At 38.1% G+C, this 14917-nt stretch overlaps 1 protein-coding gene across 1 annotated transcript; it reads left to right on the forward strand.

Annotated features, from left to right (window-relative positions):
• Positions 6399–6968, forward strand: IFN-ALPHA-13 (interferon-alpha-13). The gene is given in 1 exon segment (NM_001164843.1): positions 6399–6968. A coding segment is annotated over 1 exon segment (570 nt).

The following is a 14917-nucleotide window of genomic DNA, read 5'->3' on the forward strand; positions in this document are numbered from 1 at the left end:
AAAGCTGGTTTTTTGAAAAGATCAACAAAACTGATAAACCCTTAGCCAGACTTATCAACAAAAAAAAGAGAGGACTCAAATCAATAAAATTAGAAATGAAAAAGGAGAAGTAACAACAGACATCACAGAAATAGAAAGGATCATAACAGACTATTACATGCAACTTTAGGCTAATAAAACAGAAAACCTAGAAGAAATGGACAAATTCTTAGAAAAGTACAATCTTCCAAGACTAAACCAAGATGAAATAGAAAAGACAAATGGACCAAGCACAAGTACTGAAATTGAAACTGTGATTTAAAAACTTCCAACAAACAAAAGTTCAGGACCAGATGGCTTCATGAGTGAAATCTATCAAACATTAAGAGAAGAGCTAACACCTATCCTTCTAAAACTATTTCAAAAAATTACAGAGGAAGGAATACTCCTAAACTCTTTCTATGAGGCCACCACCACTCTGATACCAAAAAAGTCAAAGATAGCACAAAAAAATAAAACTACAGGCCAGTTTTGTTGATGAACGTAGATACAAAAATCCTCAACAAAATATTAGCAAAATGATCCAATAATACATTAAAAGGATTGCAAATTACACTAAAGTGGGATTTATCCCAGGGATGCAAGTGTTCTTCAATATCCAAAAATCAATCAGTGTGATTCACCACATTAACAGGCTGAAGAATAAAAACCATATGATCTTCTCAATAGATGCAGAAAAAGCCTTTGACAAAATCCAACACCCATTTCTGATAAAAGCCCTTCAGAAAGTGGGCATAGAGGGAACCTACCTCAACATAATAAAGGCCATATATGACAAACCCACAGCGAACATCATTCTCAATGGTGAAAAGCTAAAAGAATTCCCACTGAGATCAGGAACAAGACGAGGATGTCCACTCTCACCACTACTCTTCAACATAGTTTTGGAAGTCCTAGCCACAGCAATAAGGAAAGAAAAAGAAAAAAAAGGAATCCAAATTGTAAAGGAAGAAGTAAAACTACCACTATTTGCAGAGACATGATACTATACCTAGAGAATCCTAAAGACTCTACCAGAAAACTGTTAGAGTTCATCAATGAATTTGGCAAAGTCGGAGGATACGAAATTAATACACAGAAATAGACTGCATTTCTATATACTAACAATGAAAGATCAGAAAGATAAATTAGGGAAATGATGTCCTTTACCACCACATCAAAAAGAATAAAATACTGAGGAATAAACCTACATAAAGAGACAAAAGACCTTTACTCTGAAAACTATAAGATGCCGATGAAGGAAATCAAAGATGACAGAAACAGATGGAAAGACAAACCATGGATTGGAAGAGTCAACATTTTCAAAATGACTATACTACCCAATGCAATCTACAGATTCAATGCAATCCCTATCAAATTACCAAGGCAAATTTTCACAGAACTAAAACAAAATATTTTAAAGTTTGTTTGGAAGCACAAAAGACCCAGAATGGCCAAAGACATCCTGAAAAAGAAAAATGGAACTGGAGGAGTCAGATTCCTGGACTTCAAACTATACTACAAAGCAATAATCATCAAAACCATATGGTAGTGGCACAAAGACAGAAATATAGATCAGTGGAACAGGATAGAAAGCCCAGAATTAAACCCATGAACCTACAGCCAACTAATCTGTGACAAAGGAGCCAAGAACAGACAATGGAGAAAAGACAGCCTTTTCAATAAATGGTGCTGGGAAAACTGGACAGTCACATGTAAAATAATGAGATTAGAACACTTCCTAACACCATACACAAAAATAAACTCAAAATGGATTAAAGACCCAGATATAAGACCAGACATTATAAAACTCTTAGAGGAAAACATAGGCCAAACATTCACACTCTCTGATGATGACAGCAACATCTTCTCAGATCCACCTCTTCAAGTAATGACAGTAAAAACAAAAATAAACAAATGGGACTTAATTAAACTTAAAAGTTTCTGCACAGCAAAGGAAACCCTAAACAAAATGAAAAGACAACACACAGAATAGGAGAAAATCTTTGCAAATGAATCGACTGACAAGAGATTAATCTCCAAAATTTATAAACACCTCCTACCCCTCAATACCAAACAAACAACCCCATCCAAAAATGGGCAGAAGATATAAGCAGATGATTCTCCAAGAAGAGAACAGATTGGCCATGAAACACATGAAAACATGTTCAACACATGAAAAGATGTTCAACATCACTAATTTTTAGAGAAATGCAAATCAAAACCACTATGAGGTACCATCTTACACTAGCCAGAATGGCCATCAACAAAAAGTCTATAAACAATAAGTGCTGGAGAGGGTATGGAGAAAAAGGAACCCTGTTACACTGTTGGTAGGATTGCAAGTTAGTTCAACCACTGTGGAAAACAGTATGGAAATTCCTCAGAAAACTAAATATAGAATTACCATTTGATCCAGCAATCCCACTCCTGGGCATCTATCCAGAGAAAACCATGACTCACAAAGACACATGTACTCCAATGTTCATTGCAGCACTATTTGCAATAGCCAAGACATGGAAACAACCTAAATGTCCATCGACAGAGGAGTTGATCAAGAAGATGTGGTACATATACACATGGAATATGACTCAGCCAGTAAAAGGAACGAAATACCGACATTTTTAGCAACATTGATGGATTTAGAAATTATCATGTTAAATGAAGTCAGTCAGACAATGAGACACCAACATAAAATCCTATCACTGACATGTGGAAGCTGAAAAAAGGTTCCAATGAACTTCTTTGCAGAACAGATACTGACTCACAGACTTTGAAAAACTTATTTCCAAAGGAGACAGTTTGTGGGGTGGGGAGATGCACTGGGGATGTGGGATGGAAATCCTATAAAATTGGGTTGTGATAATCATTGTACAACTATAAATGTAAGAAATTCATTGAGTAACCAAAAAAAAAGTAAAAAAAAAAAAACAAAACAAAAAAACAAAACCAAAACAGAATACAGTTACTACAGAACTGATTTGCAAGATGATCACAGAATTAAAGGTCTTTGGAAAATTTGAAATTCAATGCAAAAATACAGAGAAAGATGTAAATTGATGATGATTCCTAAATGATACACTCTCATTGGAAATGATATTGCTCTCATGGGTGCAAACATGAAGTTTTAGGGCTATGAACAAATCTTGGCTATTACCATGGTTTGTGACACTCCAAACTCAACCCTATCCAACAAAATCTTAGTTCTTAATATTTATTGGTATTCATTTTTCTCTTTGGGTTTTCTTGCGTATCGTGGAAAGACTCACACTGACTTTATGGAAGATAGGCAAACTTTATAAATGATCAGTGCTACATTGGAGGACCTTCTCTGCATCATGTGCTTGATTTCAAACTCCTATTCTGAGAGGTGTCCTTTACTTACTTACAAGCTGCCATTGGCTGTCTTGTGGATGTTGCTTAGGTTTGAGCCTCAGTGTGAGTCAGGCAATAGGAATTGAATACAAATAGAAAACTGTACCTGTAAATTAAATAAGATTACATTTTATTATTTAATTCTAGTAAGCTGTTCAACACATTAATAATTATGGTTGTGCTAAACAAAAAAAAATGTGGCCAGAATCTATATGAATACCTAGCAGCTAGTGAAATTAAAAACTATTTTCTGCCACAGCAATTAGACAAACAAAAGAAATAAAAGGCATCCATATAGGAAGAGAAGAGATAAAACTGTCACTGTATGCATGATATTATACATAGAAAACCCTAAGGACTCAACCCCAAAACTCCTTGAACTGATTAATAAATTCAGCAAAGTAGCAGGATATAAGATTAACATTCAGAAGTCAGTTGCATTTCTGTATACCAGCAATGAAAGATTAGAAAAGGAATACAAAAATACAATACCTTTTAAACTTGCACCTCACAAAATCAAATACCTCAGAATACACCTGACCAAGGAGGTAAAGGACTTATATGCTGAGAACTATAAAACTTTAATCAAAGAAATCAAAGAAGACGTAAAGAAATGGAAAGATATTCCATGTTCCTGTGTTGGAAAAATCAATATTGTAAAAATGGCCATACTACCCAAAGCAATCTACAGATTCAATGCAATCCCTATCAAATTACCCATGACATTTTTCACAGAACTAGAACAAACAATCCAAACATTTATATGGAATCACAAAAGACCCAGAATCACCAAAGCAATCTTGAGAAACAAAAACCAAGCAGGAGGCATAACTCTTCCAGACTTCAAGAAATACTACAAAGCCACAGTCATCAGAACAGTGTGGTACTGGTATCAAAACAGACAGACAGACCAATGGAACAGAATAGAGAACCCGGAAATAAACCCTGACACCTATGGTCAATTAATCTTTGACAAGGGAGGCAAGAACATAACATGGGAAAAAGAAAGTCTATTCAGCAAGCATTGCTGGGAAACCTGGACAGCTGCATGCAAAGCAATGAAACTAGAACACACTCTCACACCATGCAAAAAAATAAACTCCAAATGGCTGAAAGACTTAAATATAAGACAGGACACCATCAAACTCCTAGAAGAAAACATAGGCAAAACACTCTCTGACATCAACATCATGAATATTTTCTCAGGTCAGTCTCCCAAAGCAATAGAAATTAGAGCAAAAATAAACCCATGGGACCTCATCAAACTGAAAAGCTTTTGCACAGCAAAGGAAACCCAAAAGAAAACAAAAAGACAACTTACAGAATGGGAGAAAACAGTTTCAAATGATGCAACTGACAAGGGCTTAATCTCTAGAATATATAAACAACTTACACAACCCAACAGCAAAAAAGCCAATCAATCAATGGAAAAATGGGCAAAAGACCTGAACAGACATTTCTCCAAAGAAGATATACAGATGGCCAGCAAACACATGAAAAAATGCTCAACATCACTGATTATAAGAGAAATGCAAATCAAAACTACCACAAGATACCACCTCACACCAGTCAGAATGGCCATCATTAATAAATCCACAAATAACAAGTGCTGGAGGGGCTGTGGAGAAAAGGGAACCCTCCTGCACTGTTGGTGGGAATGTAAACTGGTACAGCCACTATGGAGAACAGTTTGGAGATACCTTAGAAATCTATACATAGAACTTCCATATGACCCCACAATCCCACTCTTGGGCATCTATCCGGACAAAACTCTCCTTAAAAGAGACATGTGCACCTGCATGTTCATTGCAGCACTATTCACAATAGCCAGGACATGGAAACAACCAAATGTCCATCGACAGATGATTGGATTCGGAAGAGGTGGTATATATACACAATGGAATACTACTCAGCCATAAAAAGAATGACATAATGCCATTTGCAGCAACATGGATGGAACTAGAGAATCTCATACTGAGTGAAATGAGCCAGAAAGAGACAAACACCATATGATATCACTTATAACTGGAATCTAATATCCAGCACAAATGAACATCTCCTCAGAAAAGAAAATCATGGACTTGGAGAAAAGACTTGTGGCTGCCTGATGGGAGGGGGAGGGAGTGGGAGGGATCGGGAGCTTGGGCTTATCAGACACAACTTAGAATAGATTTACAAGGAGATCCTGCTGAATAGCATTGAGAAATATGTCTAGATACTCATGTTGCAACAGAACAAAGTGTGGGGAAAAAAATGTAATTGTAATGTATACATGTAAGGATAACTTGATCCCCTTGCTGTACAGTGGGAAAAAACAAAACAAAACAAAAAAAACAAAACTATTTTCTGATATGAAGTACAATGAAAAGGTAAATACCTAAAAATAAATGTTCATAAAACAATTGGTTTTGCAATGATTTTGAGCCATTTTGAAAATTATGTCTATAAATTGATATTATTATAAGGTATGAATAGAAATTTTCTTTGTATATGCAATTTGATTCATTTTTAACTATATAAGTAAATGTATATTACATTAAAAGTCATTCTGCCACCTTAGTTATGAACTTAAATTTCAATTCAATAACTTTTACATTTAGTTCATAGTTTAAAAATTTTTGATATTGTTAACTCTGCTTTAAATATGAAGAGTAAGCTTTAGACTTTCTATGTATAGAGTAATTTATGATTACCTAAATAGATACATAGTATATCTGGTTATCAAAATTTGATGCTGGGGTAATTAGTAAAAGACATTTTAAAAGAGTCTGGGGCAGAAGAAAGGCAGGTAATAATGAAAAAAAAAGTTGAGAAATGCTGCCTAATCCATTTGTGGAGTGAAAAGTGAAAAGCAGAAGCAGAACTAGAAAGAAACATTCAGAAAATGGAAATGAATTTGTTCCTATTTAAGACACAGGCCTGAGGGAAGGTCTTCAGACATCCTAGAGAGCAGGGTCACAGAGTCACCCACCTCAGCCAGGACAGCAGCATCTGCAAGGTCCCCAATGGCCCCATCCTCAGCCCTCCTCACAGCCCTGGTGCTGCTCAGTTGCAATGCCATCTGCTCTCTGGGCTGCAACCTGCCTCAGACCCACAGCCTGGCTCACACCAGGGCCCTGAGGCTCCTGGCACAAATGAGGAGAATCTCTCCCTTCTCCTGCCTGGACCACAGAAGGGACTTTGGATCCCCTCATGAGGCCTTTGGGGGCAACCAGGTCCAGAAGGCTCAAGCCATGGCTCTGGTGCATGAGATGCTCCAGCAGACCTTCCAGCTCTTCAGCACAGAGGGCTCAGCTGCTGCCTGGGATGAGAGCCTCCTGCACCAGTTCTGCACTGGACTGGATCAGCAGCTCAGGGACCTGGAAGCCTGTGTCATGCAGGAGGCGGGGCTGGAAGGCACCCCCCTGCTGGAGGAGGACTCCATCCTGGCTGTGAGGAAATACTTCCACAGACTCACCCTCTATCTGCAAGAGAAGAGCTACAGCCCCTGTGCCTGGGAGATCGTCAGGGCAGAAGTCATGAGAGCCTTCTCTTCCTCCACAAACCTGCAAGACAGACTCAGGAGGAAGGAGTGACAGACACCTGGTTCATCTCGGAAATGCTTCTCACTGACTAACAAGTCCACACTTCCTTCTGTGCTGCCATGTCACAGCCCCTCATTTCTTCTGTCATCCTGCCGTGAACTGAATCAATTTGTCAAAGGTTTTCAGAAGTATTAAGCAACATCATGTCTGATCTACAGGCACTGGTTCCTTATAGATGGACTTGCTGAACTATTTATTTATCTATTTAAATATTTATCTGTAAGATTTGATTTATTTTTTGTTCATTTGATATGTGCACCTTATAAAACAACTTTGTATATAGTCTGCTTATTATTTTTCTTTGTTCATTAAATTTTTACTACAGGAAACTTCTTGTATTTGTTTATTCTTAAAAAAGAAAACACCCAAGCCAAATGTGTGACCTGAATTTTAAAATGTATGGTATAATTCATTTTCCCATCACAATGACATTAAACTTTGAAGAAAATTTAAACATCCCCTATGACAGGTTATATATTGCCTGAGGTGAACATAAGAAATCCAATCCTGCTTTCTTGTTTCTTTGATTTTTGTAGGGAAAGTAACCTGAAAACAATAAGCAGTTAATTGAAAATTAAATACCAATTATGTTTAAAACTAATACTAATATTAGAAATTAATATCATATAGATTTAATGCCATAAGAAGAATAAGGGAGAAAACATGAAATGCTCCAAGGAGAAGGTGAATCAAGCCATTTGAGGATTCAAAAACCAAAGAAGTTATTCTCTATCATTGCCTGGTGGGCATCTAACTGCCAGTGTCTAGTGGGTACTGGAGTTGGCAATTTCCAAGCAATTCCCTGAACTGTATACCATGGGAACAGAAGTAATCAAATGGGAAAAGGGCATAGAATGAGAAAAGGACTTAAAGTTGAGTTGTATGACCTTAACTTTAAGAAGGAGGGAAGAGTTGCAAGGGAAAAATGAGGTGGAATGGCCATAGATTAACAGGATAAAGGAGAACAGTGAGAAGACTGTGTTTAAAAGTCTGAAACTTCTTAGAAGACTCAATGTGTTCATTTAAACTGGAGATGGAAACTGCCCCTACTTGAGAAAATACATGGCACTGGTCACCTTAGGGAGAGCTGACGGGGTGGGATTCATCAGCAGAAACAAACCTGGAGAAGCTGGAAGGGTGATGACAGATGAGAACTCCCCTTGTTTTTTTCACTTGGGGAGTCATTTTGTTACTTTCACTCTCATCCTGGTCAGATTTGCATTTGCTTTCCTCTGACCTCAGTGCATCCAAAGGCAATGAGAGCTTTCTAAGAAAGTTGAGGGAGGAAAGAAAACTATGACATATTGAAAATTATGGAAACTAATGATATGGACCGTCTGTGTTTCCCTTTTTACTTCTCTATTTTGATTTGTTTCAAGATGAAACATAGAGTAATTCAGAAGCTGCAAGACAACACTTGCCCAGAAAAATACTGACTGAAAAACAGCATATATAAAGTTAAAACTATGAAATCAGTAGTGAAAAAGCTATTGTTTTCAAGCATCACATGCCTTACATCCTCCCTGCCCGCACCTTGACTGTGAGATGGAGAATCTTGAATCAAGAGGCTCCATGGGAATGTACTGAATGATCTAATGATGCATATTCATTAGTATTCATTACTTAAATATAAGGTTCTTTTTTTTTTTTTTTTTTTTTTTTTTTTTTTTTTTTTTTTTTTTTTAGGGCCATACCTGGAGCACATGGAGGTTCCCAGGCTGGGTCCAACTGCAGCTGCAGCTGTTGGCCTACGCACAGCCACGGAAAGGCCAGATCTGAGCAGCTCATGTCAATGCCAGATCACCGACCCACTGAGTAAGTCCAGGGATGGAACCCATGAGACCTACACCACAGCTCATGTCAATGCTAGATCACTGACCCACTGAGTAAGTCCAGGCATGTAACCCACATCCTCATGGATATTAGTTGGGTTCATTATCACTGAGCCACAATGGGAACTCCTCAATATAAGGTTCTAATATGAGGTTAATAGAAGCTTGTGGTGTGAGGTCTGCTGGAAAACCTAAGAATACTCTTTGTTAATCATTATTTTGAGAAATTATAATGAAATCTTTGCTCATGATACAATGGTGCACAAGATACACCTATGGTGGTTACTTGTCAAACAGTTCTAATAAAGTCATTTTCAAGAAGACCAGTCCAGAAGGATGAGGCAGCTTGGTTGATATGCAGAATAAAGAGGAAAGAAACAGAGCCCAGGACCAGGGGTAAATACAGTCAAATTTTAACAAGATAAATGTTAATCCTTGCCTTAAACGCCAATTTACCTCAATTCTTTTTACCCCATACACCATGTTCAACTCTCAACAGAAACTTACCATACTCACAGGGGAAACACACAGTTTGAAGAGATAAAGCAAGTATTAAACTAGACTTGGACAGAGTAGAGAGTTAGGAATTATCAGGAGTTTAAAATAACAGTGATTAATGTGCAAAGACCTCTAAGGTATCTGTCTGCTTATTCATCTACTTCATCTGTCATAATATGTATGGTATTTAAATTTCCTTTGTTCTTACAACATCACCTTCAAATTTATAATGTATTGAAATCTAACAAAACATAATTACATTTATCCTTTATCAAATTGTCTTTATGAAATTTTTTCCCAGAAGCTATCTTGGAGGGTTTTTTTTAACAAAAGAAATTTGCAACCCATACTAAAAATTGGATGATGAACTGTACTCATCATTCATTTCTTTCAGTTGGTTATATATTAGAACTTCATATTACTACATCAGATATGTGATATTTCCAAGAACCCAGAGGTGAATAAAGCAAAGCTCTTCTTTTGGAGATTTCGGGTTGGTAGAGAAAGAGATATAAAAGCAATAGTTATGTTAAATTATTTCAATTAAGTTTCCTGTTACAATGAGAGGCAAAGGCATTCTCTCACCAACATCTTGAATGAGGCATCTCAAGAGGGGGATAGAGCAGATGTGCTCCAAAAAGTGCCCAAGAAACATCTGAAGACAGGCTTCCCAATGGTAGACAATATGTTGATCTGGATCTGCCAAAATGTACATCCTGGAAATATTAATTTGCAACTGCTGCATATGTGGAAATAAGGACATGGTAACAGATGCTGTTCCTTATAATGAGAAGAAGACCTGAAGCTTATGAGAACCTTGAACTTTTAAGCCTGAGACAGAGAAGGAGATACTGCAAAGGGCATAGAGAAGGAGTAGTTAGTGCAGTTAGGAGTCAACCAGAGAAGAACAGCTTTCAGAAAGAACTGAAGAAGTAAACAAAGAGATTGTGTTTCTTTTGTGGCTCAGAGGGTTAAGGACCTGATGTTGGTCTCTGTGAGGATGCAGATTTGATCCCTGACCGCGCACAGTGGGTTAAGATCCAGTTCTGTCACAAGCTGTGGTATAGCGGCTTGGATACAGTGTTATGGCTGTGGCATGGGTGGCAGCTACATCTCCAACTTGACCCCTCAAACAGGAATGTCCATATAACACAAATGTGGCCAAAAAAGAAAAAAGAAAACAAAACAAAAGGATGGAGAATTGCATAAGATGAAATTTATATAATTATTTCTATGTGATATAGGATTCTTCACTGAATCTAGATTCTGCCAGGACACATGTGTGATCTCGGGAATCACTTAATTCTCTGAGCCTCAGTTTCCTCATATAAAAAGTAAGTGAAATTATTTCTAGACTCATGAGTAGCAAAAAATGCAGAACATTTAGGAACACTTAGAAATGTATAATCCACTGTGTGATCAAAAAAACAGGTAGTGGCTATTTCTTGTTTTCATATAAATAGAAATGGAAATAATGAATTGTCCTACTACTGTCTGTGACTGCACAACACCAACAATCTCCAAAACAGAATTGGCAAACAGTGTCTCCTCAACTGCATGTATTTATATAATACATATGCATATATGGTACACACATATATAAATGTACTACACATATATATTTATACTACATTTGTAACATAACATATATCTGATGACTCTGATACCTGGCACACTTCCCTCTTCCTCTCTGCTTTCCTGTACCCCATTCTTTCACTCTAATACTACAATCCTTTCCTTCATGTAGAAAATCCTCATTCACTCTGCATTAAGTGGTACTGCTCATTAATACAACTGTTTCCTTTTTCATTAGGGTTTCTGTCTGTCAGTTTTCCCTTAAGATGACAAAGCCACCAACTGGAAGCAGAAGTTGTTGAGTGAAAGTTCTAGTTTTGTCAGAAATTCTCAGATGACTCCATGCTCTCTGTGAGCCAAGTACTGCAGATCCAGACTGTCCAGCCTCTCAGAGAAATACAGGAAGTAAGAGGGAACCCTGACCAACACTGAACTGCAGGGGAACCCAGGAGATCAGCTGTGCCTCTCCTGGGTGCTCCCACATGCTGATGGAACCAGGAGGTGCTCCCCTGGCTCAGGACTCTTCATTGGCTCAAAAAGCCCAAAGCTTAGGAAATATGGAGGTGAAAATCAGCAGTAGCTGGAGAACTTGGAATGAGAACAGAGACATTTAAAGCCTTCACTGGAACAGCAGCAGGTTCTCCGGACAATGAACAACATGGAAGAGCTGCACTGAGGGAAGCACATCTTTTCAGAGAACTAGAAGACTGAAATGGATGCTGAGAGCACAGAGTTATCACACAAATACGTGTCCTAGGCATGGGTGACACTGATATCACAGCAGCCTGCAAAGCATCAAAATGGATGAGGGTCTTCCAGTGCCAGCTGCAAAGCTGTTTCCTCCTTAGGATCCAGCAAGTTGTCACAGAGCAGAGAAGGATATTCCTGGGAACAATGCCATTCAAGGAATTTCTTACATTCCATCATGATGTGGCCTCTTCGAAAGATGAACAAAATAAAGCAATAAAGCTGAACAGAAGGGACACAGGCAGGGATTATGATCCATTTAGGAACCAATTGGGATAGAGCCTTCCCAGCAGGACATGTATCAGCAATGTGCACTCTGGAAGATAACAACTTCTCAAAGCATCAAAGACCTTGGTGGAAATTCATTCCTTTAATTTAGGCAACTTAGAAAGGGGACATTAATGGATCAACCAACTCTCTTTTCTTTGCACTTGGTGCATAGTACACTGAGTAGGTACATTTAGAGTGAGAGAGACATTTTAAGTATATTCAGATGTTTAGAAAACTTCCTGAAAATTAGGGTCTAAACAATAGGCAAAAACCAGTCCTATATTACTGCTAAAAATGTCATTTATCAATGAATGTTATTTTATTTATTATTATTACTACTATTTTGCTTTTTAGGGCCACAACAGAGGCATATGGATGTTCCCAGGCTAGGGGTCGAATTGGAGCTACAGCTGCCAGCCTACACCACAGCCACAGCAATGCAGGATCTGAGCTGCATCTGTGACCTAAACCACAGCTTATAGCAATATTGGATCCTCAACCCACTAAGTGAGGCCAGGGATCAAACCTGAAACCTCATGGTTACTAGTCAGATTCATTTCTGCCATGCCACAATGGGAGGAACTCCAATGAATGTTGTTTTAAATAACATTTTATTTCAATCCTCCAGTATTGTTTTATGTTTCTTCATAGGTTGTGGCTAGAAACATAAATCAAGACAACTATTTTAAGCAGGTGGCTGATTGGGCATTCAAGCTAGACTCTCTCTGCTAAGTAGCCCTTTTAAAAAAACCTCCACTGCTTCTGTCTAGGAAGCGCATATGCTCTTCCTCCATGGCCATATGAAAGCCTCATAAGAACCCACATCTTAACCACTAGTTGGAACAACAAAGAGAAGGGCTTTTCCATTGGACTCTCCATTGACAACAGAAGGTCCAGTCTAGGCTGGAGGTTAGAGACAGGCTTGTCGTCTTTGAGAATGAGAATAGCAGGCTGACCTGAAGAGTACCCTGGGAAGAGTGAGGTCCTTGTTGACTGAACAAACAATGGACAACATGAGAGCTGGGAGTCAGTCATTTGGAAGGACTTCCTGAGGACTATAGCCTGGAGAACAGCCTCTCAGACAGCTGTAAGGATCTGCTCCAGGAGGTAGGGACAGTCAGTATATATATAATTTTGGCAAAAGGGGTACCTGTCATCAAGGACACAACCTTGGTAGAAGGTTGTTGCTCATCATGAGGAGCAAATGTCTCTGTTATTGACTTTATCGCTTTTCTAGGTACAAGAAGAGGCAAAAAATTGGGTTCATAAAATTTTCTCCTGAAATGATCTACTATCTGAAGGCCTGATCTGTCCATTTTCCCTGAGCACAGAGTGCCGCCTTCCTGATCCCCACCCTGACCTCCTTTCAGGTGTATTAAAGTTCAGTGACTTCATCCCTGTGGAACCACATGGAAAGTGACTACTGAGGACTAGGGTCATCCTGAGGAAGAAACATCAGAGCTCATACAGGTAGAAATTGTTAGGTGCTTCCTCTTTGTTCTTAAATTCACAAGAAAAAGTGTTAAAAATAAATAAATTCCGTTTATAACAGAAAAAAACTCACAGATTTCAAAGCCAATCTAATAGTCACCAGAGGTGAAACCATTAGTGGGAGGGAAGAATTAGGAGGCTGGAAACAACATAAACATACTGCTGTATAAGATAGATGATTAATGAGAACCTACTGAATAGCACAGGAAAATCTGCTCAGTAGTTTGTAATAAACTACATAGGAAAAAAGAATGGATATATTTGTATCTATGACCAATTCACTCTGATGTACACCTGAAACAAATACAACATTGTAAGTCAACAATACTCCAGTGGAAGGAAGGAAGGAAGGAAGGAAGGAAGGAAGGAAGGACAGAAGGAAGGAAGAAAAAGAAATTCTACAGGTTTGCTGTTGGAGGGTTAATAAAGTTATTTTACTGTGTTTTACTTATGAAATCACTCATAACATCTTAGAGTACTTTTTTTGAAATTGGTAGAGATATCTACTCCCTTCTATTTAACAGATATTTTGTTTATTTTTCATTAGAAATTAAAGTCAATTCAGTTGACTTAGATCACACCCCGTTGCCGTACAAAATAATAGAGAGCAACTTTTTGGCAACACCTCTAATTACTTTGTTGGTTCCTAAAGATCATGTTCTTTTCCACCCTTCACTTTATTTAATGCGCTCTTCCAGACAGATCATTGTAAAGCCCTCACTCAGGTTTGCCCCTCTCTGGTACACAAGAAAGGGTTCATCTGCCTAGATTTATACATCTTTCCAGCTGTCAAAGTAAGTGTGATCCAAATAGGATTACTGAAAGGAGTGAGTTAACATTTTAAATAACTTACAAAGTGGTTAGTTCATGACAAAGAAATAATGAAATTCAGTTAGTTTTTAATGTCACGATTACTCTGATCCAGATTAAGATTGGGATCTTCCAGAATCAACTAATTCCCTTCCTTATAATTCTAGTTTTCTCTAAGCACTCTTTTCATTGCCCAAGTGGATTTATCAACTAGACAGATGCTCATCAAGCCTGATCTCCAAAATCCTGCCAAAGTGGGTTAGCTTTCTCCCAACTAGGGTTTTGGTTTCTAGTCTCTTGTGAGCTGACTGCTTCCTTCTCTCTTCAAAATTAATCACATGTGCGATAGATATTTTAAAAAATCAGGTGGCTTGTCTTGCAAATTTGAAGGCAGTCAGCTGACTGAGAAGTGGGTCTTCTTGGAGTTTGTAGCAGAAGGAGCCAAGTTTCTGCCTTCCTGTTATTCTTATTGGCCTCACTCTTGCCCTCTGCATAGCCTTGTCCCCATCTGTGCTGCACTGAAGTCTGCTAACTTCAAATATGTCATCGTGTGAGGGGAAAACCACTTCCCTTCTTTCACATTGATGACATTCAGACTTATGTTTGTTTTCTTTTTGCCAGAAAAAAACAGGTGTAAGATTTTACTTTCTAGGAAAGCAGCAACAAGAAAGAAAAAAAAAGTCTAAAGTATTGAAAATGTGATTGTAGTTCCTTTGC

Source organism: Sus scrofa, chromosome 1 (assembly GCF_000003025.6).
Source record: "Sus scrofa isolate TJ Tabasco breed Duroc chromosome 1, Sscrofa11.1, whole genome shotgun sequence".
Classification (NCBI taxonomy): Eukaryota; Metazoa; Chordata; class Mammalia; order Artiodactyla; family Suidae; genus Sus; species Sus scrofa.